The 25,110-nt window shown below is 41.6% G+C and overlaps 1 protein-coding gene across 8 annotated transcripts in view; it reads left to right on the top strand.

Moving 5' to 3' along the window:
• MEIS1 (Meis homeobox 1) overlaps positions 1-25,110 on the top strand; it is a 108,794-nt gene that overhangs the window by 28,072 nt on the left and 55,612 nt on the right. For all 8 annotated transcript variants that reach the window (XM_068186363.1, XM_068186362.1, XM_068186365.1 and 5 more), the window contains exon 7: positions 1-6. This exon is cut by the window's left edge and continues 106 nt beyond it. In XM_068186363.1, coding sequence (XP_068042464.1) covers positions 1-6 — 6 coding nt within the window. The remainder of the gene's footprint in view (positions 7-25,110) is intronic.

Raw genomic sequence — 25,110 nt, 5'->3', positions numbered from 1 at the left:
AGCAAGGTAGGAACAGAGCCCTCACACTTTCCTAGCTGGCTAGTGGTCACCAGCGTGCTCAGGGCCTGGCTACTCTCTTTCTGGTGTGAAAATATGCTCGGGTACTAGAGGGTTTGTGCTGAGAAAGGTCTATCTTCCTTTTTTTTTTTTTTGACATTTTTTTTCCTCCATCTCCTCCTAGTAAAGGGATTGGCATCTTTATTTCTTTAACCCTGCCAGCAGGCACATGTTAGAGCAACATATGTACCAAATTTGCAGTGTGCTTAATAAAAATAAGAAATGAGAAGTTTGGGTTTTTTTCTTCATTCAAATGGGTTAAAAAATGAAATCTTCAAAACCAAATGTAATTAAGATTGCAGAAATGCATGCTGATATTTCAGAGATGCCATCAAAATTTGATTGCATATAAAGAAGAGATGTTAGCTGGACTGTTTTACAAAATCCTGAGCTGTGCTTTTACTTACTTTTTGATACTCAATTCCAATTTACTTGAATGCAAGAACGTTCTGTTTCAGTGCCAGCAGCTGATTTAGCAGGGCGAGTATGAGATGAGCTTGGTGCAATGGAAGTGGGGCATTCTACAAATAATCAGTGCTGTCTCAGAAACTCTGAAATCTAAAAAGCTGAATCTCTGTATTTTTTTTTTTTCTGAGAAGCTGAAAGCATATTTTTTCTGAACAGACCAACTGCAGTGGATTTAGTGTTAATTTAATGCAATTAAAATTTTAAAAGGATCCTTAATCTGAATATAAAAGAGAGTGCTTTATTGAAGTTGACTCTGAACTCACAATAGGTATATACTTTTAAATCTGGTTTTATGATCATGTTTCATTCAAGTGCTGTTAGACAACAAAGGAATTGTGTTTCCAAAAAAAGGTTGAACAGTACTGATTAGCATTGCAAAGTCTGCATTTAACAAGATTAGTTTTTAAACTAAACCAGTATATTTTAATTTTTTTATATGCATGGATTTAACGTACGTGGTGAATAACATCTCTTTATAGAATTTTAAGTATTTGAGACTCGTTATTGTTTAAAGAAAAGTTGCTGACTTCATCGCAAGTGTAGCCTAGTAAAAATGGGGCCTGGAATAGTAAACTGTTGCAGAGTTGAGGCAGACACTGGTAACCTTCTGACCTCTGACTTTTACTGGAAAATGATATGCAACATAAATTCAGGGGGCCTTTTTTCTTTCAAGTATGTATACATATATATTCTAGTGGTGCTTTTCACAATGCTATAGTTGAAGTGGTGTCAACTTGTTCATTAGAGCCCCTTGCTTTTGGAGCAAACTTTAAATCCATGGGGTTTTTTTAAGGCTGAAAAAGCTGCTTCAAAAATAAGCTTTGAACTAAAATGTGGTGTTTTGAGAGGGTTTTTGTATTCATTTAGGGCTGTTCTTTTATTAGACGGATGTGCGTGTGTTTATGTGGCTATGTGCGTGGACAAAACATCTGTGGGGAGGCTTGCCAGAATGCTCCTAGACCACGTTGGAAATTCAGCTTAGTTCCTGGTGTACTTTTAAAGATTTTCAGACTTTATTTTCTCCTAAATGTGGTATTTTTAGTAGTCTGGAGTGCTGGTCATATCTGATGTCTTATTGCCATCCTGCAGTAAGTTCCTAGCAAGGTGCATGCTGCAGCCTCAGTCAGGAAGGGTTTTCTAAAGTGAGTTTCAAGCCTGAGTGCTACGAAATATCCACAGAAGGACTTGTCAGTGATGCTTTAGTCAGTTCTGAAACTGTTACCCAAACCCCAGTGGTTTATTGGGGCTGGGATTGCTGCCAGTGCTTGATAGAGTGTTTTGTGAAGAAGGCTCAGTGCATAAAAACTTTGGAGAAGAGTAATGAAAAGTGGGAATTTGATAACTGGAGCTCTCAGGTCAAGTTTGGGAAAGGAGTTTTGGAAAAGAGATCCTGTCCTGGGAGTCTCTGTTACCAAGGCTTGCCTTCAGGCTATTTGCCACCTTTGGAAATGGCATTGTTTTTGAGGAACAGGAATGTGGTAATGATGGCAGTGGTCTTGCTGAGCCTTGCTTTATGTCTTACATGAAATGCTCTGGAGGTTGAGATTGTGGGAGAAGCTCATTTGTTTAAGCACATCCATGCCTGCACGTACACCTTCTGTTAAAAAAACTCCAAAATGTGATTTTAGCATTTCCCTACAGGGAAGAAGTCAAAAAATACAACCCTGACGGACTGAAATGGAAGAGAACTAAAAGACGGCAAATATCCTGCCTCTCCCCAACTGCATTTAATTTCCAGATGCTGTGATTTAGTGGCTTTTCTTCTGTGGCCTGATGTTGGGAGTGCAACACTGTGGTTAAACCCCTGTGTTCACCACTGCTGGGTGCTTTTCTTGGCAGCAGAAGGAGCCAGCATGGCACTGCCATAGCAGCCAGGTGCTGTGGAGGGGTGGCAGCAAAAGGCTGGGGACCCACATGCTTGTGCCTGCAAGCATAGGAGTTAACTCGAGATGCACGCGTTGGGTGACATATATTCAGTATATTATGGGCTTCCCTATTTTTAGGAGTTTGTAAAAGTTCCTTTTGGTTCCTTCCATCTGTCAAGATCACGTTTGCTATTTAAAAAAAAAAAAAAAAAAAAAAAAAGGCAAATCTGATCAACAGAAACAGAACCCTCTAGAACTGTCTGGTTTCAGGTTGTTCTCACAACCTACTTCCCTCGCTGGAGTAGCTAAAAGCACCTTCTGGGCCAGGTTTGCAGCCTGGCTGAAAGTATCACAAAGCTGTAAACGTAAGCTTTGCATTTTCGGAGAGGCACACAGACTGGAAAGCTTAAGCCTTTAGCAAGACTTTTCTCCTTAGTCCTTAACTCAGAGTATGTTAAGGTCTATTTTTGGACTTTTTGTAGATTTTTCTTCATTACCTTACTCACTACAAATCCTGCAAAGTGTATTTTGAACCTATTTATGTCCCAGTGTAAAACACCCATCAAATGATTGCCTTTGAAATCAGGAGAGATGGTCTTTCCTGTAAACATTTTAAAGTCTTCTTCAATGTGTAAATTTATTTACTTAGTAAACAGTAATAACTCCCAGCTGCTTCGATCTATTGCAGAAATCCATATTTAAATGCTAGGGACCTGTTCTGAGGTCTCGTGCCACTGAACAGCAGGATATGTTATTGCATAGTACGTTGACACAACCTCTTCTAAAGGCCTGGTATTGTGTCATCATAGGGGATAGTTATAGTACAGGAATGCAGAATAATATTATGAAAAAGTTTTCCTGTTGCTCTGAACTTAACGGGAAAGGCCTTTGGAGGTCTGTCTCCAAATGGTGCTAAGAGATCTGAATTTACATAGTGGAGAAATAATTCACTAAATTCTATTTAAAAGAAGAGAAGCAAATTCTTATGTACAGGCAGGTGAATGCTGAGCTCATGGCAGCACTATTTTATCTTACTGTGTCTTGTAACTTCAAAAGATTCCCGTTTGGGATATTGAGAGATCTATTTTATTTGTTTTTCAAATAGTGAGACCAGGAAGATGCTGAACAAAGCCTTGGTACAGTCGCTTTTAATCCAGAGTGGAGTTCTTTATTTCCCATGTTTAGCTCTCCTACACAGCTTAAAAGAAAAAGAAAAATAATCCATCAGTGTCACCTTATTTGTGTGTATTGTTTCTCCCTTTTTTTTTTTTCCCTCAAGCCTCAGCCTGCGTTCAAAGCGTTTTTTTAACCTCCAAATAATTGTTGCTCCTTCAAGCCAGGAGTAGAAAGCAGCAATATTTCTTTATAAAAATGTATCAATGGCTGCAATGTTTTTTTTTTTTCCCAAGGTTTTGTAGGAGTTTGAGCAACCTATAGGCAAAAAGGCAATCGGGTTTATTATTGCTGGGAATCTCCAGGCGGTTGTTTGGAGGCTGCAAAGGCAGGCAGCAGAGTTGGGAAGAGGGGGAGAGAAGGGCCACATTATGTTCCAGATGACTGAGCAAGGATTTATATACCAGCTCGCCTTTTTTTTTTTTTCTTTTTTTTTGCCTTTTTTTTTATTTTTTTTTTTTAACATGGGAGAAGAAAAGTAATAAGAGCGGGGAGGCATTTGAAGCGGTCAGATGGCCGATGACTAATGGGATAGGTGGGCAGGAGCCCTTGGATTGGGTGTCTTAATGAGCACATTTCGCACCGAGTTTGGGCTGTAGTTCCCCTTCACCTTTGCCCTTTATTGACCGAACTGACACTTCATTTTTCACATACTTCCAATTATGGCTGAGCTTAAGTGTCGCCCTGCCTCCTTTCTTTCTTGCCTATGGATGGCTTGAGAGTGGCTAAGGCCACAGAAGATATTTTAATTTGAAAAACTACCATAGCAAGGCAGGTTTAGGGTGTAACCTGAAACTGCTGTCACTTGGCAGTTTCTCGGATGAAAACAAAAGTTTTAATGTTTCTTGTGTAGCGCTTCACCACCACTCCCCCCTCCGCCTCTCCTCTCTGGTGATGTGGGGAGTTGCTTTGGGGGCGATTGGGTTGGTGAGGGGTGTTTTCCTCGGGGTAAATCCTTTCTGGCAGTACAGGTGTCATGGGCAGGAGTCGCTGAAGTAAAGAGGAAAACCCAAATGGAAAGCAGTACCGTGCTTGAACGATGGCTCCTCTTTCCTTCTCGACGCAGCGTCTTCTCAAATGGCTTCTTGTGATGTAATGCCCTGCAATGTCCTTTGCTGGACTTTACCCTTATGGAAAAGCAAAGCATAATTGTGCTTGCACTCCTCCAGCCTTAGACCAGTGTGGATTTGTTGTTTCGGTAATATTTAATGCGTGAATGCAGATTTGAGTGTGGCCTGGCTGTGAAGCTTTGAGAAGTGGCTGAAAATTAGGCTGGGAGAGGCTGGGAGGAAGAAGAGATGGAAAAATCTGCAGTCACCCCTTTGCTGTACGAGGAGAACCATGATATATCTCCCACTGCTCAAGCCTGTGTGCATTTCCACGTTGGCTTTTACATGCAGAATCCTTCCAGGGCGGAAATGTCTGTTTGCTTTCGCAGGGCTTAGGGGGTTTTGGAGCATGCGGTTTTCCTACCAAATGTGGATTCTGTCGGAAATAGTTGGAATAAGTTGTGCTCGCATGGGGTGGGTGGGTTTAAGAACAAAATAGCTGCTGTTAGACCTTCACTTCCCAGCAGCACCACTAGATTTTGCAGCATGGTTTTCACTACTGGCTCTGTCATGTGAAATTTGGGTGAGTAATGAGTGGGCATGTCACCTGTGTGCCAGTGGTGATTGCTTTACATTTAAATACGTGGAGACTGTGTTGACAATTATTTACATCCAAACAGAGGCTCCCCAAACCACAGAAGTATTTATCTCAAAAAAAAAAAAAAAAGTATGAAGTATTACCTATTTTATTATGTAGCCCTCTGGCATAGTAATGGCATGGCATATTTTTACTATAATATGGTAATAAAAGAATATGTAAAAGGCAGACAAAGGTTCTGTCTTTTCACTAAGGTGACCCCTGTTACCAAGTAACTGCTTTACTTATGAGCTTATTAAAAACTCAAAAAAAATGAGCTTTTCATACTTCACAGGCATTGATGTGAAAATGAGCTGTCCTACGAGTAGTTTTCTTGATCATTTTTAGAACAATTGATTAGCCAAAGAGCCGCTGTCATTAGTTGACATTGACTGATAGCAATTTGTCACAATCTCCGAAGGTCAGCCAGGCAGTGGAAGCTTCGGCTTGTCTTTGATTGACCTTTTCTGATGCCATTATCATGCGATCGGTTAGACTGGATGTGACCCTCGATTAGAAAAGACAGGGCATTAGTCAACAGGGGCTGCTCCCTGTGTTTTTTCTGTCGCTTTATGTGTTGTGAATCCCGAATTAAGCGTAATACGCTTGTTTGGAAACGGAGCAGTATCAGTTTTCCTGCTGAGGCTCTGCCATCCCCTTTTCTTTTCCTGCTTTTCCATCAAGCAGGCAGCACTCGGTTTGCTTTAAATCAGTGTGAGCACCTGTGCCCTCTTCCTTTGACGTGAGATACGAGATTTAAGCCAGGCCCGTATTTATCGGAAACTCTTCATGGAGGTGCATATTCTTCAGCAGCACCAGCATTAATTATTTTTATCTCCCCAGAATCATGTTGGTTTTTTTTTAACAGTGATTGAGTGGTTGAGGATTATGCACATAACATGATGTCAATTTATCATTCTGCTCTGAAGCCGGGGGGCGTGAAACTGGTTTTTTCCTCCTTTTAGTTTAGGTTTTTGGTTTTTCTATTTGGTTTTGGTTTTTGTTTGTTTTTTTTTTCTTTCTCTCATCAGCCTGATTCAGCTGTTAAACTTAGATTTAGGCAGTGTTAATTCTGTGTGCCCCAGCTAAGCAGGGTTGTGCTTCCAGAATGGTGCATGGGAGCAAGTTCTTACTTAGGAGCGGGTGTCTGTCATTATTTGAGCATTAATCTGTTCCCAGTGTCAGGATTTATTTCAGTGCTTTACATTAGCTTAAATGTCTGTTATTAACAGGCGTTTTTCTTTTCAGTCTGGCAAAGCTAACCTAAATACTTATAAACGTTGCTTGTTTTCCCTAAATTGTGGGTAACATCATCATAAACGAACTCTTTTCCTTGTAAAAAAAACCTTCCTTCTTTCCATTTGCCTTTCAGGGGAAACCTGAATTCCTCTAAGCACCAACTTGTTTTTCAGGTCAGCCCCCAGAGATAATAAGCAGTTCAAAACCAGCAAAACCATTTCAGCACAGTTTAATGTGACTTTTAGTCTTTGCTCAGGGAAAACTTCCAGCTGGGAGGGGGGTAGAGAGAGATGACCATGTCAGGAAGCAGATATTTCAGGCTGAGGCTACTGCCATCACTGGCAGAGCAGAGAGAGGGAAAAAGACTTTGGAAAATGTTTACCTTTAAAGTGGCTGTGGAAATACAAATATTCCTGACTTCTCAGCCCATCTGTATTCAAGAAGGAGAATCCATGTGCTGGAGTCTTTTCTTTTTTTTTTTTTTTTTCCTATTTTCTTGGCAAATTTTTCTAAACTCAGAAATGTCTACCCATTAGACATCTGTGTGGCTGTGCACAAGCCCATGTATACATGGATGTGTATATAAGAACATGGCCCTGAGCCTGAACTGAGAGCATCCATTGGCTTTTGCAGCCCCAAAGTGGGTCTGCACAGAACCAGGTGTCTTACTGAGGGCAGGATCTTGAATATGCCAAACAGGAAACAGTGGTGGAAAATAATCACATTGTTAATTGCATCTTGGGCTGTTAGCTAAAATCTAATATGTGTAGGACTAAAGGGCATCTTGCTTTCCTCCTTGGATGGGGCAGAGGGTGGTTTGGTTTTGTAAGAAGTTGTAGAAATAGGTTTGAAGTTTTTAGTGTCCAAGATGCCTCTTTCAACAGTACTGGAGTTGGGGATCTTCAAGATGGCCGATATGATTTTTTTTTTGTTGTTTTTTTGGTTGCTTTATTCGGATCTGGTGTTTGCTTTCCTGCACACCCTGGATGTTTTCACTTAAGTTGTGGTGGCTCACTGGAGCTAATGATCTTCCCATATGGCCCATATAAAAGGCCATTTTAGTATTCCCAACTTAAGGATTCTATCCCATTTGCTTCTCCAGGTTTTGGTGGCTTCAGCTGAGTGTTGCAATCTGATGTAGGCAGAGTGAGACTTTAAGGTGTGTGTCATTGACCTCTTTAACTTGGAGATTAAAAAGACAAAAGTTGTGATCTTGAGATGTTTGTTTTGAGTGACATTTTATCACAAGGAGTATAAACTCATAAACATGCCGTATTTCTGGATTAGTGATGCAACAGGGTGTGCCATCAGGCTGCTTGGCACAAACCATTTTCCCATCTCTCACATGAAAGACTGGGAGAGGAAAGATGACTAAAGTTGGAGGAGAAGTCTTTAAAATTAGTTGTGCACGGAGAAAGTGGGTGCTTGTCCCATAATACAAGAACTAAGGGTGGTTGTTCATGGCACAGGAGCTGTTCCAGAGTGTGTGTAGGTTTAAAACAAACAAAAATGTTTCATGTGTTGGGTTAAATGTATTGCTACAGAACAGCATTCTGAGGAGGTCAGCAGGGGACAAAAAGAGATCAGACCAATTCATGGAAACATAGGTTCTTCTGTGGCTATTAAAAACCCTGGTCCAGATGCAACTGCTGGCTCAGGAAGCTGCCCAAGTGCTGATTGTCAGAGTGGTGCCACAGCTGCTTCTGTGTGCCCCCACTTTCCCTAATGTTTCCCTAAACACCACGAGACCCAGTTACTCGGACACATGTCCTCTGGTTTTTGTGTTCAAATAATTTTTTATAATTCAATTCAAGAAATAAGATGCTGGATATTTTTGCTTATCCTCTTTTTTTTTTAAAGGCTCTTGCTAATGCTGTCATGCATTTGTTGGGAAGAAAGTAGACATAGCTTGTATTTTCTTGCCCTTATTACCCCGATGGTGGGAATGTTTTGGTGCTATTCATTCAAATTTGACAGGTGATTGCTTCTGTAAATGAATGCACTCAAATCATAATTGTTGCAACAGAATTGTTTGATTACCTGGCGGTAGCCTCTTTCTCTCTGATAGCTTTTGGATCACCTGTTTGCTGAGAGCATTTGACAGTCCTCATGTTTATTACCCAATTGAATGTCAGTAGCAATTGCAGCTAAAGATAAACGAAAATGCAAGTACTTGTTGACCTTGACTTTTTTCCACAAGATATTGGACTTGATGGCTCTATTGCTGTTGAACTGATAAGAGTTATAAACAGTAGTTGAGGGAAAATGTTTTATTCCCAGAGGAAAATACCACACTGCTGTGGGAAATGGCATCTGACTAGCACTCTTTGCCAAATTTGCTTGGTTCACCTTCATCTAGACTGTGGGAAAATAAAATCCAAATTTCCCCTTTTATGACTTTAATATCTCTGCAAATATGAATTCCTGTGATCTTTGTAAAGTTTTGTTGGCAGACTGTGCCAATAACAGACAGCGAGCACGAGACCTCGCCGTGTTTTATGATGTGCTATAATGAGGATTCTCAATTCTTCCTCATTTTTGGGCTGATTTGATAATTACAGGGAGGGAGCAGAGCTTTCTTCTCCTATTCCATGGGAATCTTAATATGTCTATAAGCAGCGAAGACTGGGAAGTGTGTGGCTGTGGGTGGATATTGTCAGAGTGGGGCTGTGCTGGTGGGAGGACAGCCTGGGGATGAAGGCCAAGTTATTGCAGGGATGGAGAGATGGTACTTTCACTGGTCAAGTTTGCACCCACTTCTTTAGGCAAGGTCCCACATGGGGTCCTTTGCAGGCTTTTGGTAGGAGGTGGCTGATTTGGTGGTGCCCCTCCCAGCTGTGTTTGGGAAACGGGAGGGAGGGATGAACTCCCGCCCAAACAAATTTTCCTGCTATAACCCCCCATATATATATTTATATATATTTATTTCTAATCCTACTCTAATGTGAAACCTGGAAGGAAGACTTCAATGGAAACAGGAGCAGGCAATAGGCTTTGAGATCTCTCAGGATGAAAGTTACTGTATAGACATTATAGGTAAAAAGCACAAAAGACAAAAGTGGAATTATATTCTTTAAAACATAAGTCCTTCTTGTCTCAGCAACTGCTCTGATAAACTCTGTGCAGTACTGTGCGAGCTTGTTAAAGCTCCGAAATGCAGGATTAAGCAGTGCTGGAACAGTTAGCAGAGTCAGAGGAGTAATCTTATTGCATTGTAATTTTTTTTAGGTAAGATTAAGCTGGCATTACAGTATATGTTTGTGGGCAAGGGGCCGTTCTTCAAGGGATTAATTAATAGGATCAGCACTGTAAGATGCTGACATAATTTTTTCTAGGCACGTTGATCCACACAGGCTTTTATTATTACTATTCTTTTTTTTTTCCTTCCAATTTTAAATTCATGAATGAGATGGGCACTTTCTCTGGGCAATCAGAGCACCCTCTGCAGCTTGCAGCAGCGGTGGTGTCAGAGCCACCTGTCATCCTATAATTCATCGAGGACCTCTTCTCACTGGCCTGGTGACCCACTAGTTGGTGACACGAGAAATACCAGAGGGAGATGCCTGATGTTCCTTCTACCCAAGCTGGGGTGGGATTGCTGTGACTAAGCAAATGCCTGACACTGCTCTGGCAGGTCTTTGAATGAGGGTGCTGTTGGTAGAGTCTTCCACCTTTCTGCTTTGGCTCTTTAGCCATGATACCTCCTCCATGTAGCCTTTGGTTTGACATGCTTGAACTTTTGCTGCTCAGGCTTGGAAGGTGGGAAGGGACGTGGGAGAGCATGGCTGGGCCCATGATGTGCAGTGGGAGTGGTGTGACATCAGGATGGGCACTGCCAGCCTGCCTCCCGCTGTGGCTTGGGAACTTCCTCATCATAAGGCAGTACCTCTGGCATCTAATAGCCAATATATAAGTATTTATTTATTTATATATATAAAAGTTATCTATTATAAATATGATGAGTATTTGTTTGTTTGTTTTTTTTTTTCTCTTGAGTATTTAAAATCTCACACAGATTTTGCAGTCAGGTTTTTGCAGTTGCTCTTTGCCAAAGTGTAATGTGAAAGTGTGGGAAAGGAGAAACAGCATATAAATAAATAAAAGTACAGTGGGGACAGCCTTTTCAACTACTCATTCCTTAGTCTTTAGTTTTCCTTGGGCTGATTCTGTGCCGTGGGTGAGAGATGGCCCTTGCATCCCCAATACTGTCTCCAGGTTGTTAGTGCATCTTTTGCAGAAGGGCAGGGGAAGACCTACTAGAAGACACCACTTACGCCCTTGCAAAAGACCTAATGGTGGCAGGCATACCCTAACTTATTCTGAAATCTTCCCCAGTGCTCTGAATAGCAGTGTCACATGGCTGCATGCTAAATATATTCTGGAGTCTGTAGTGTCCCGATGGACCTCGAAGAAGGCATATCTTAATTTTCTCTGGTCAGCAAGTGAAGGTCATGGAAGCAAGGCTTGTAGGATGGACAATCTTTTGTTAGTCTCATTGCCTTGCCAAGAGAATCTCCTCCCTTTCTCTCTCCCTGGCACAGCACTGAGGGAGAAAGCCCATGGTGGAGCTCCTGCTTGGGGCCCTGGATTATAGCACATGCACTACATCGAATGCCTTCCTAAAGCAGGGCAAAGAGGGAATGAGGTCAGCATTTACTGAACAGCTCCAAGTTAAGTGTCATTTAAAATGGGGTTGAAGTTTCAGGGCACTGTCACGTCAGAGTGTAGCAACTTCTTGCTAAAGAGCAGGGGATAAGTTCCAGGCAAATTACAGCAAGGGGGAAAGAGACAACAAAGTGGAGTTGAAATGTTGTGTTCATTCTGCACTTCTCCCTTCCTCATTTAGCAAAGCATCTATTTATTTCTCCTGTCCCCTCATCCTGCCTGTGGCAATGAGAATGCCCCAGGAGAGGCTTTTGTGCAGGAACCCGCCTGCTTTCTTTTTTTTTTTTTTTTTTTTTTTGGATCTGTCTGCACTAACCCCGTGCAAATTTTGCATGAGGCCAGCAGTGTAAAAGCAAGAACAGTGGTGATGTAAATTCAGTACAACTATTGGACAGACTTGGTATGGTTTTGTATTGTAGTTCTGTAATGGGCTGTAGGAAAGCAGAGGGATGTTCTATTGATGAGCAGGCTGAGCCACAAAATCTTTGAATGTCAGTCTATAAATATTTATTGTTTGTGTGTGTGTTTGTTCATATACATGCTTGGATGTGACTACTTCCTACTACTACACTTTTTTATTTTGTCAACCTGGCAAGAAAGGTGGTAAACCACCCTTGTGAAGCGCAGGGCATTTTTGGAACCTTTTAGAACCTTTCAAATTTCCTTTATGAGGAGTGTTGTGCTAAGTTCCTTGGTGTTACAGCTACAAGAAATAAATTAGGAAGCAGTGCTAACATTAGTGTCTCACTACATATTTATCCAACTAAAAAACCCCTGAGGTAGCCATAATTTACCAGACTGAAGAGCAGAGAGGGCTGGCATAGCCACCTCATCAAGAAATGTAAAGTGATGACTTGGTTTAATTTAATCCAAAGGATGTTGGTGACTTGGTTGAATTAAATCCAAATAAAGTAACCAGCTAACAGTCTGCAGGAGGAACATGTTAGTCATGACATGGGTATATCAGCTCTTCACCACCATTAATTCTATTGCATCACTGAAAAGCAGAATATGCATATTATGCAATTTTACAGGATGGCTTTCTATACATAATGTATTAATATAAATTAGAGTTGCTTCGTACAGATGAACTGAAATGCTATGTGTTACCAATACACAAATTTTATTTACAGTTGCGGTTGGCGTGTGTGAAATGACAGTATTAGACTTAAAAGTGCCTCTCAAGTTGATAAATGCCAACTTGATACTAAACACATTAATACTCAGTTAAAATTAGCAATCAATTTACTTGGATATTGGAAGTTAGCCAGGGATGGATCTGAAGTTGTATTAGGTATATCGTACTGGTCTGAATACATCATATGCTGTTGCAAAAGCATTGTGCTAATTTTAGCTTACAAAGAGGATGAAGATAAACTGCCTGCTGCTAGTTTGCCATATGCTATCCTGGTGATAATATTCAAGTCGAAAATATTCTGCAGAGAGTCTTATTGTTTCAGTAAAAGAAAAGTGGAACAGAGTTAAGCAAATTTCTGCTCTGTAAATGTATACAAAATAATGAAATAAAACAAATCTCAAATGCTGGTAGATGAGATCTGTGAAATTTGTTTTGGGTTTATTGGCTTTCTTGGGAGTCAACAATTTATTTTACTATATATTTGATCCAATTGTATCCATTTCTCACATGTAAATCTTAAAATCAATCTAAATAAAAATCGAACTTTGTTCTGGTAGGCAAAAATATAGTCTGGGTTGCTCCTAACTAGTTAAGCCTCCCATCCTTCAAGTTTGGTACAGGAATAAAGGCACTGCTGGGCTGATTTTTCCTGAGCTTCTCCCTTTGGTTTGTTTATTTAAAAAGACAGAACATATTCATGTTTCCATATGGGGAGGATTTTGCTTCTGTATGTTCAGTGAGGAGCATTTGCCTTCTCCATCTGCACCCGTGGCCAGGAGAGGGGTGTGTGGGGAGGGGTGCCCGGGCCCCTGGGGTTGCAAGGGCTGGGGGGAAGCTTTGCATTAGCAAGTGGTGAAAAGCTTGACCTTCGAGTGACCTGGGTCAAGCAAACCCCCTGCCGAAGTGTCCCATTTGGACATGGATACCTGTGGGGTGAGGGAAGAGATAAAGGAAGGGGGAGGAAGATAAAGTAATCCCATTGACCTGGGAACTTCTCAGATATTACAAGCGAGGGAACATCAGGAATAATAAAAGAGCGACAATATTTGCCTGCCCCCCCCTGCCCCCCGGTATCTGTGTAATGTCATTTCCAAAGGGCTGGAGTAGATAATAGCAAATGTGCTTTCAAGTATCAGTTCAATCTCTTGAAGTGATGGGGAAGACTGGATGCTCTGATCTGGTGGGTGCTGGAGAGTGTAATACAATCCTCCTCACTGCAGAGAGAATTGTATAAATGGACAAAGATCTGCTGATTACATCTTTTGCTAAAGTGTTAAGTAAAAGATCTGGCCATAAGAGATGAGGAGTCTACTATTGTCTGGTCTTCTGACTTGTTTTTAGAGGGGTTTTCACAGGAACAAATACCAATTACCAAAATAAAAGCAAGAAGTGTGGCCAGTCCGTATCATGGTAGGACACATGCTCTCGAGTCAGCGTGGGCAGGAAGCTTGGCAGGTCTGTCCCCCACCACTGCCATTGCATCTTTATCTCCCTGCTTCATTGTTTGCCACTGAGTGCTTGAAATTCCAGTTTCCAAGTAAAAACTTCCTGTTTCTTGCATTTACATTCAGTTTGGTAAGACATAAATTTAGTTATCTATCAAGGAGGGCTTTTTTTTTTCCTCTCTCAAGTAGGGCAAAATAGGAAGAAGAAATTAATTATGATTTGGTGATAAGAGGTAGAATTTTGCATTTTCCCAGATTCTCTGTGGCAGGAAGCATGAGGTTGTATTCTTATGATAAGGTGATGGATGGGAGCTAAATTCAGCCTTTCCCTCCTGAGTAATTTTAGAAAGAGCCCTGAAGTCCAGCTCTTGCTTAGAAACAGAGATGGGCATATTCAGTCTTCATTAGCCATAGTTTCCTTGCTAGAGCATTGCTGCTTGTAAGCTTTTACTGTTCTGTGCAGTATTTAAAGCTAACAGTGCACATATTCTTGTAGTCATTTCAATCCTGAATTTCCCTGCAGAGAGTTTCTTTCTCTCCACTGACTCTGAAGGGACTCAGGGAGGACTAATCACCTGGTTCGGACACTTAGCTTGGCAGTCTGACTTAAATGCTTAGAGTGAGGAGGGATGAAACTGTGCTAAAACTTGGCATTCCTTTAGGAAGGAAATGTTTGCTCTTTGTGGAGAAGCAGAATAAAGTGTCTTGTACTGCTGAAGATTAGAGGAGTGGGCTCAGGTATTGTATGTGTAGGTGAGGCTGTCCTCTGCAGCTCCTGGGCACAGTGGTCTGAGCATCTCATGACATTTGTTGTTGTGTTTGCAGACCTGCATGGGTAACTGAAATGTTCAAATATCTTGGTGTTCATAGAAAAAAAAATATATATGTACACTTATATATATATATATATATATATATATATAAAATATATATATATATATATATATATATTTAGGGGGTGTTAGTGTCTGTATTCCCATGCCTAGCTGTCAAGAAGCCAGGATTCCAGCTTTTCCTAACTTCAAGAGGTTGCTTGTTTTATTCGTGCATGTGTGGTTTTCTTTGAAGGTTCTCATATGACTCTGGGAACTGAGGAATTAAATATAAAACATGATGAATGGGGCTTCTGAAACTGTGTAGCAGCACTTTGCTCAACCTCCAGCTAAACATCATTGAGGTCTTGCATGAGATGAGAGGCTCCATGAGGGAAGTCTTGAAGCAAAATCTGTTGCTGAGTTGAGGTGGTGGGAATGGACATATTTAGTTTTGTTGTGCTGTTTGGGCACAGGGTCCTTTGGCAGCTGGCACTGCATTTGTCAGAACTTCTCTCTGTTTTTAATTATAAAATCAGAGTTTAACCTACTTCTACTCCAAACTCACAAGATTTATATTGGTCCATTTAAGTGTACTTATAATCATTCAAAATGACTCATTTTTCCACTTCATTTTTTGTGGTCGTATTTGTAGCAATCCTGACTAGCACATGAGGTAGAGAGGTAAGGGGTTAATCATTTTTATGCAGAATATTGAACTCTAATTTCCATTTTGAAGTCCACTTTGGATGCTATCCTGAAAAATAGCTCTGAACTGTACTCTGTGTCCCCACTGTGCCCCAGAAACATGAAATTTGGTGAAATTCAGGGATTGCTTCCTTGGAAGCTGCGAGTACAAAGCCTAAGGGTAGTGCTGGAGGTTTGCAGACATGGAGGGAGGGCGGGTTACTGGCAGCAGCAGTGTGGGCTTTCATTCAGCACCTTGTCAGCCTGCCTTATCTGGGATCTTGGGGGATGGCTCTCCAGGGTAAACCCAGGGAAGGGAGCTGAGTGAGGTATTTCCAGGATTGTCCTGGCAGAGGCTTTCTTGTGAGTTGTTCTGCCTGCTCTGCAGGAGTCATAACCAGCACAGATAGTTGCAGTGCCGTGGAAAGTTGGGCTTTCCAGCATGTTTTTTGACTGCTCCGAGTCTTTGACCTCCTTCTTTACAACTCATGGAATCTTTGGATGTGCACCTGTCATCTTGAGCCTCTCCTTTCATTCTTTTTGGTGAGGTTCATGTGCAGCTTCGAATATGCATGAAGTCTCCTGGGCTGGTAAGGGGTGAGCATAAAGGGTAGCTTCCCCATGATCTTACAGGCAATTGCCCTCTCAATAGGTCAGTATTGCCTTGTTCAGGTCACTGCTGAGATCATATTCATTGCAAATATGGTGCTTATGTCTAAGCGTCTTCCATAGAAACTGTTCTGTATAGGTGAGAATGCTTCTCAGCTGAACTTTCAATTTCAACCCATGATTATAGATGAAAATCTGTCTCCTCATCTGCCTCAGCCACAAATCGTAGGTGCAGCTGGTTAGGCATTTAAAATGACAAAATTCAGAGTTGCTTTGCATAGAAACCAGCATCATGATTAGCAATGGTTCAGAGGCTGGCATTGTTGGCATCTGCTCAGACGATTTGCAGGTAGTTATGAAATAAATGCCTTTTCCAGTCTCAAGAGAATCACCTGTTTTGGCATCAGTGAGTATTGCTCCAGAATTGCGATGGGAAAGAGTGCAGATCTGTGACTCTGATTCCTTTTCTGCCTGGCAAGCCTTGGTGACCCAGTCTTCAGGCTGAGACACTTGCCTGCAGGTCCTAAGGCATCAGCCATACAGCAAAAGTTGTGTATGGAGGAAGAAAGCAGCTAACACACTGTTGGAAAACTGTGTTTGCTCAACATGCAATGAGTTTATTAGAAGAGACTAATTCAGAGTGGAAGCAGGAAATAGTACTTACTAGGATTTATTTGACTGCTCCAGAATAATTTGAATACAGGTTTTCAAGTATTTTCTTTCTTTTTACTGAGAAGTAGTATTTCTTTTACTTTCTTTTACTTTTTATCTAAGCACGTCTCTAATATATATATATATTACAAAGCTGTCCTGACCTTCATCAAAACAGTCTGCTAATGTTTTGCCTGCCTTTATCAAATTGCAGCATGAAAGAACCACTCTGATTCATATTTTTAAGGGATGTTATTCTGACCTCAAAAACTGATACTTCCTTAGCCAGTGCCAGAAAGCCCTTTCTGTGGTTGTAGTCCCCATCTTTTCAGCAATTAAGACTCAGGTGGCATCAGAATAACAACTGATTTTAATAGCCACTTCAGCCACCTCCGTTATGAGGAGGAAGCATGCAGAGCTTCTGCAGAGCCTCAGAGCTCTGCGGTGTGACCTCAAGTGACCAGACACAAAAACCAGTGCAGCTCCTGAACGGAAAGGTCTACATCATCCAAACTGTGCTGACTCTTGTCCAAGAACACACTGTTTACCTGTTCCTTCCAAACTGGTCAATTTTCTGCAAGGCTGAGATGTGGGTGTGGGGGGATTTTTTGCTTATCTCAGTGCAGCTTGGCTGGTTTTCACAGAGCTGCTCTTCACTAGCTTGTAGATGTATGTTGAGGATTGTGTTTTCTGTGTTGGCGATTGAAGCTGAACATTCCCACTGTTGACCTAAATTTACCACCTCTTTCATGTCTGAAAGTATTTGTATGTTCATTTGCAAATGTGCAGGCTGACCACTCCAATCAAAAACAACAAGACTTACCAGTTAACTCCAAAATGCATCTTGCTGAAGGCAATGTCTGAAAACACATTGCCATGAGCACGAAGCAGCCAAGCTTCTGTCTGGCCCTTGAAATGTGTACCCAGACCTTAGTGAAGGGCGGGGTTTTCCTTATTCCAATAAATAGATTTTGTTTGGAAAGGTGAGAGGCAGAAAGAGAGAATGTATTTTCACAGTCCTAAATAAAAGGCTATTTATGCCTAATACTTTGGCAGAATTATTCCAGAGTAATTCGTCCACGAGAAAATATGATCCTTGTGTCACTGCCAAGGTCAGAGAGACCTATGGTGATCTGCAGAGTAAGTTCAGGTCACCCAAGTTAAATCTGCCCAAGGGCTGACTTAGCTCATGCACCACATTTTTTTTCCAAGATTAATAAAAGCAAACATCTTCTATAGATGAAGGCAGGGCTAAAACTGTGGTCAGCTCTCTCCCTGGAGCCAAGGTCTCCTGCTTTTCCGTTCTCCTTTCCAGGTTGTTCCTTTCATTTCCTTTCCATTCTTCTCTTTTCCTGGCATTTACAGGATGCTTAGAAAAGCCTGTCTTTTCCTTTATGAGGCAACTGATGCCTGTAAAACCTTCCTTGATATCTGCATGGGCAGGAAGGACACGGGGACATTGCTGGTGTTTGACCCGGTGCAGCTCTGGCTTCTGCGTGTGTGTGGTGTGTCCTTGCACATCAGCTGAGAAGCACATCCTGAAAGCTGAGGTGAAAAAGATGGGGTGCACAGCAGAAATACATTCCTTGTTAGCCTCAGCTGGGAGGGTACCACCTGAACCGGGTGTTTGGCAGTCAGGAAGGTGAAGCTGGTGATTTTGTAGGCACTGCAAGGCTGCCTCAGGAGGAGACAGATGGAGTGGTGGGCTGGGCAGGTGAGAGTCCTCTTCCACCGCTGGTGGGTGGAAGGGGTGAGACAAGGTCCTCAGCCCTTTCTACAAGGATGTGGTTGTTTCATCAGAAAAGCTAGATTCTTCTTCCTTGTGGTCTATACCTGCCACAGGGAAGCTGATGCCTGTGGTTTCAGCCTGCTAGAACCTGAGGTTTTCTTTAGCTTCCTTGGCTACTCATTCATGTCATTTGAAGTACATCAAATTACTGAAAGCTTTTACAGTTTTTGCTTTCTACACATTTCTACCGCTGTTGTTCTTAGTGATAATGGCAAATGCTGTGAGTTGAAAAAGAAACAAGAAATAATTTTGGCTTACTTTTTGAAGGATGTAAACATTTTGTTTATTTTTTTCTTAAGATATGGAGGTCTTTTTGCTATGACCCAGCTTTGCTTTGAGATTCCTGTAGGATTTTGGTTAAACACTCTTTTGGAGTCAAAGAGATGAGCTGGATATGGCTGAGTTAACTCCTTCCTATCCTTCATCCCTCTCACAGTTGGAACCGATTCCATAAGATGTAGTGACATAAATAATAATCAAATTCGGGGATGCACCAGAAGCTTGTCCCTTGCCTCCTATCAGTTTGCCTATTCAAGGTAATTCTAGGCAGGTAATATCTGGGAATATGTAGTGATGGAAGATGAAAGAGGAAAAAATAGGGTGAAATGCACCTGTAGGTGATATTCAAGGAAATTTTTTAAGTATCCAGCACTGACTTTTCTTTTACCTTCATTGCATGTTTTGGACTCTAACATCTGTTTGTTCCTGGATGATTTGCATCTGGATTTGTTGTTTGTTTGTTTTAATTTGGAAAAAGCCCACACCTTAAACCATAACTGCACTGTAAATCAAACATCAAAACACCAGAAGGTGGGACAGAAAGTCGTAGGAAGCCAAAAACACAGCAGTGTCATGAATACATTAAGTTAGAGCCTAAGGGGATGTTCTAACTCGGTAGGGCTGAAGTTCCTGAAAGGGCTGTCACTGTCTGCATGCCCCTAGGTAGGGACCATCAGGAGACCTCAGGACCTGAGCCCGGTGGCCTGTGGCCAACCACAAGGAGCAGGCTCAAGACCACCTCCCCATCACTGTTATTTCTCTGAAGGTCTCTCAGAGCCCTCTGAATTTTCAGGCTCTGCCGTGGGAGCTGGGTTCACACCAGCCACCTGGATGCACCCTGACCTGCCCCTCAGTGCCACCCCACCTCCCCAAACCCAAAGAACATTTAGGGGGAAAGTGTTTGCAGCAGAAGAAGAGTTAGTGGCCTGATCACCACAGTAGTCGTTGCTTGATCCCTCTCATCCTGCAGAGCCACAGAATCTGGGCAGAGCCAAGGGCAGCAGGAGCTGCGTGAGTGGCAGCAGTGTGCCTGTTTGCTGGCCATCAGACCCAGTGTCACCATGCCTCCACATTAAAGCCCACCTTCAGGGTTGTTTTTTTCCTATTGTGCCTTTCTTAAGTGCCACCTCATCGCAGCAGATTTGCTTTTTGAGCTGGGAGAGGAGCAATAGTGGAAGAAAATTTTATGTGAGCTTGGCTCTGCCAAATTTGCTCCTTTTGGTTTCTCATCCCCTTCCTGAGAAGCAGCCTCCCACTGTTGTCATGGATGCTCCAGAGGAACCACCTTTTGCTGTAGGAGCAAGAGCAGTGGAGTTAGGATGCTGGATAGCAAGGAGCAGTAGGGAAAAACATTGATTCTGTGTATGCCCTTCCCTTGAAAGGTCTGGCAGAGGGATGCATGTTTTATAATTCAGGTGTTTTTCCTGAGTTCTTTACATGCTTCTTAACATAAGGTTTTGTCTTTGGGGGGCAAAGCTTTAGAGCATCCCAGACAGAGCTAGGACAGGATGAGGGGAGGAAATTCATGGTGCAGTCCAAATGCCATCCATTCCGTTCATGGTTGCAAATGTTTCGTACAGTTCCTTAGAAAACAGGAGTATAATTGTTTTGGATCCAACTCTTGCCTTGTTCATATGAAGCCCAGGCACTGGAAGATTCACAAGTACCTGACATTCTGACCCTCTCTGCCCAGTAGTTTAGGCCAGCAGGCACCTCAAAGACAGCTTGTGGAAGTTAAGGTTCTTCTGGGTGGACGTGCCCAACCCTCTTCCCTGCCCTCTTCTCCATAGCTGTGAGGTACAGGGCCATGCAGTGGGAATTACCAGGTTGCCTCATGAAGGTTTTTGGAGTAATACTCCATAACAAATCTAAATTATCTTCATCTTGCTTTAAGTAGGAGGAAATAATGAATTGGTATCATGGGTTTAAAGCCAGATGTTTTTTCACTAGCTGCCCAATCGGGAGGATTCAGTGGCTGGGATTTGCTGGAGCAAGTGCATCTTTATAAGGCTGTATGATGTGATGGTTGGTTTTTAGCAATGGCAGTGGAGGTGTTGTTACTGTCAAAAGAGGAAAGGTAGATGAGATGGGGGCATTTTATTCTCATCACTTTTAGAGCTGCCTTTTGCAGTTGCAAAGTGACAATATATGTCATTGTATGTGGGGAAATAGAGTATGTGATGCAGCCATGGCATGCAAAGTGAAGTTCAGTGTTCGTTTTCTTTCATTTGTGTCTTGGTTTTTATTGTCAGATGATGTAACTGATGGACTAGGAACAGGGAAATTTTTTTGGCTTTGATGCTACTTTAAAGTGGATGGCAGTAGAAGAAAATACATTGTGTATCCCCCAGAACTTTTTTACTTGACTCAAACCACATGGCAACTTTCAATAGGAAATATCTCGTGTGGGTTTGGTAGGTCATGAATCCTGACTTGCCTGAGCTGCAGTTAGACTAACCCTCTCCTGTTCATTATGGCTGGATGACTCTGGTGGCACAGGGGATCCAGCTCTGCAAAAGAGGATTTGGGGCAAACAGTATCTGAACTATAGTTCCTGCAGTGCAAACTGCAGCTTGGGCCAGCGCTGATTGGTCTTGAATTGGCCCAAAGTAAAATGCTTTTGTTTGGTTCAACAATCCCAAATATTTTGGTTTGTCTTGCCCAACATTTTTTTTTAACTATTTTCAACAGAAAAACCTCATTTTGAATTATTTGGACAGTGTCAAGGTTCTGGCACATATTTTCTGTTGTAAAACTGGAAATCTACAGTGTCTTCTCCTCTGGAGAAGGCATGTAGGCAGGGCCCAAGGCAATTTAGCTATGTTTAGGGAAGGAAGCCTACTTAAATGCTCCACATAATAAACTGTTTCTACAGATAATGCGTCCCTTAGTTTATACGTAATATGCTTCTGATCTTTGCTTTGAGCCTCTTACTGCTGCTTGTGCTCAGTCCAAGAGTCAAGTGTCTTAGGAGCTGGATAAACACAAAGATAGAGCCAGTTGTTAAGGAGCTATAGAGATTTACAGAAGTTGACCCCATGGCCATTTGAGGCATTAGTTGGGCATTTCCCCCATGGCAGAGCTGTCCTGTCCTCCTGCTGCTTCTTGTGCTCCTGCTTTAGAAGGAAGTAATGGATGGAATCCTGTGGTGGATTTACCTGTGTCTCAGTCGTGTGTAGTTGACTTTTCATGGAGAATGCAACTGGAGGGACTAGTTCTCCTGATGAGGTTGGAGATGATAGGTTTCATAAAAAAAGACCTGTATTTGAACAAAAGAGAGGATGACTGAAAAATAGCTTTTCCCAAGAAGTTGTAGAGTCATCATGGTGGCTTTTAGGTTAGGGGAAAAAAACTCCCCGACTTTTAAAGCATTTTACCATTCCTGGTTAAAGCAGGATGTTTTTCTGTTTAACCAGATACTTTTCTGTAGGGTATTTGCTTCCAACTGCTCAAAGTAAACTTCTGTTGCTGGCAGCAGAAAGTTGTTTGCTTCCCATACAATGAATTGCTTTCTTTTTGGTATTTCATTCGGCAATGAACAGCTCCAGAAATATGGCACAACTTACCCATAATAATGCAGTTTTCTGAACCTCATTAAGAAGTGCTACCTGGTGCAAGAGAAGAGGTTTCCTTCACTTCAGCTATAAAAAGCTGCCAAAGAAATGAAAATGAGTGGGTTTTCCCCCACTATTTGTCAATGCTGTTTTTACTCTTCACATAGACAACTGATTTGCTCGTTGCTTGCATGAAGGGAATTCAAGTCAAAAAAAGATGGTTGAGCTCTTAGAAAAAGGTGCTCTTGTCTCTGAAGAACAAAGTGCAACAATTCAAGAAAAAAACTGTGAAAGTTGGTGAAATGACACAGTGTAATTTATACTTTTCCAGGTTTCGCTCTCTGTGAATATTTGTGTAGGATATTTTTGCAACTGTGTCCTTTAGTATCTTGTAAATATGGATACTATCTGTGACTGACAACTTCCCACTGTTTATGTCATGATCTGAATCCTTCCATAAACATGCACTGCATCTCCTTAAGAGATGTGTGCACACGCAGACACGTGATATTTGTTCCTTGCTAATGCTCATTTTCAACCTTGTTGTTCCTCATTAACTTTTTATTAAGTATATTTAAGGCTTTCTCCTAAAGGAATATGAAAAAAAAGGTCCCTCATCAACACCAGTTTTCAAATTCACAAGCAGAGCTACATCATCATAGTAAATTATTTTTTGGGTGTTCTGTAGGCCAATCAGTGTGCTGAGGTGATTGCCATTGACCTCAGGAGCCCCAGGAGTGGGTGCTTCCTCACATCTGACAAACCATGGATCCAAAATAATAGAAAATGCTTTTCCCAATAAAGAAATTCCATAGTTATTTTATGTTTTCTGAAGTACTTTTTTTTGGTAGTCCCATTCTCTGCTCGTGTGCTTTGCTTGGACATTGGCAGATTGAGAGCCATCAGTGAGTTAATGTTACATACACAATATATGCATGTGTGTTTAAATTTTAAAATAATGTGTTTTGGGGAAATATTCTGAACTTAATGAGCTTTTAGTGTTAAAACTTCTGTTTCTCCTCAATGGACAGGTACAGCTTGATTTAGCAGCTGGGCACATACCCACAGACTGTGTCAGGGTCTTCCAGCTCTCTTCCTGGCTCTCTCCTCTCAGAGTCATTTGGGTGCAACTTCTGCTCACCACATTCCTCTGCCAAGTTGGAGCTGGTTGTGTCTGAAACAAATTGAAAAATATATACATATAAAGAAATTTCCATGTTCTTTGATTGCGCAAGACCGTTCAAAGCTGCTGGTCTGAAATGATGATCCTTGTTCTATTTCCCGTGAGCAGTATTCCCTCTCTTGCTTCACAGAAAAGCTTGTTGCATCTGTGGACCGTCTTTTTTTGAGAATTCATTATTTTGTACCTTATAGGAAAACGTCACACTTAAGCCTGGTTTGCTCCACGAAAAGTTGTCACGGTGGATGTGTGGGTATCCGGCAAACTGGAGTTTTGTTTCTGTAAGGGGTAACATAGGTAAAGCTGTGGAAATTACAGTCGTTACTCTAAATTGGTTTATGACACAGAAGAAAGGTTAAGGAAAGCAATTCTGCCACTTACAATCTCTCTAGTACATTATGTTGCTTGAAGCTAATGAATCTTCCTTTCCACTTACCTGGAAAGGTTACTGAAGAGTTTTTGGTTCTTGGAATATTTAAAAGAGAAAGGAACCAACCGAGCTGCAGATGGACACCAAACAGTTAAATATTTGGCTTTGGCAGTTTAGAATTTCTCATGCTACCAGAAGCAGGAATTTGAGGAACTTGTATCTAAATGCTTGCAAAAAAAAAAAAAAAAAAAAAAAAAAAAAAAAAAAAAATATATATATATATAATTAGGAAAAAAAAAAACACACTACTGAAAAGACCATGAACTTTGGGCCAACATGGTAGATGTTTCAGTTGATAGCACTGAATACATTATAAATCTACTACAGAATTCAACAGGTTTTGTCCAAACACAGTGTATATTTAATTATATTAGCGCATAAAAGACAAAAGTAAATGCAAATTGTGAAGTTCTTCTAGGAGGTAGAAGCTGCCTTTAACAGGAGACATTTGGACACATACAAATAAGTTGAGCATAAGGAGCTTTTAGTCAGTCCACTTAAAAGTTGCTCCAGGCCTTTCCTAGGGCTTCTGGGTGCACATATTTCACATTTTCTCCTGTGAACTCCTTAAAGCAGTGTATTTAGATTCCTATGTAGAAGTGGGCTGTATAAGCTGGAAGTGTTCATCATATTGTTTGGTATACCTCAGCAAAGCTGGTGCCCTACTCTTAGCCCCTCTCAGAAAATTGAACACTAGACACCAAAAGCTCTCTCAGATGTCCTGTCAGAGGAATGGGAAGCAGACTTTTTAGAATAGTCTGGTTTTCTTTAATATAGAAAATACTTGTACTCCAAATGCAGACTTGATACTAGGGCAGGGCTATGTGGAGTGAGAAATAACCTGTTACATCTGGTGAAGGTACTTTTAGTAAAGCTGTGTTTGGAACTTTGATACTGAGGTTTCTGGTCAGTTAAAATCATTTGAGGTTGTTCGTCTAAAGAGCTCCTTGCAGAGGCATGGATTTTGTAGTCAAGCAAAAGGCTGGAGTTTTTAGGACATCTGAATTTCCCATCCTTTCAGAAACTTCCATGACTTGGGATTGGGAATATTTATGTCATATCTGGGCAGCCTAGATGGTTGAGGTTTGAGAGTAGATTTGGGAGCTGGAGTGGTCGAAAGTCGCCCAGCTGTGCCACACTGCCAGACTTTCCAGCGTCGCGGGGTGATGCCATTTAACTGGAGTTTGGTGTGGGAGTGAGGGAGACTTTGAATCACCAGCAAACTCCTGCCACAACCATGGCTGCTGAAGGCAAGTGCCTGTACCAAGTTGATCTCCAGAAGCACCTATTTTGTCAACAAAGGTTTATAACATATCACCCAGGACAAAGAGAGCATTACCCACTTGAGGGGCTGCTGTAAAGTCACTTGCCCTTTGCTGCTTC

The sequence above is a fragment of the Anomalospiza imberbis genome, chromosome 3 (genome assembly GCF_031753505.1).
Source record: "Anomalospiza imberbis isolate Cuckoo-Finch-1a 21T00152 chromosome 3, ASM3175350v1, whole genome shotgun sequence".
Lineage (NCBI taxonomy): Eukaryota > Metazoa > Chordata > Aves > Passeriformes > Viduidae > Anomalospiza > Anomalospiza imberbis.
The sequence above is the reverse complement of the archived record's forward strand: the minus strand, read 5'-3'. Positions and strand labels throughout refer to the sequence as shown.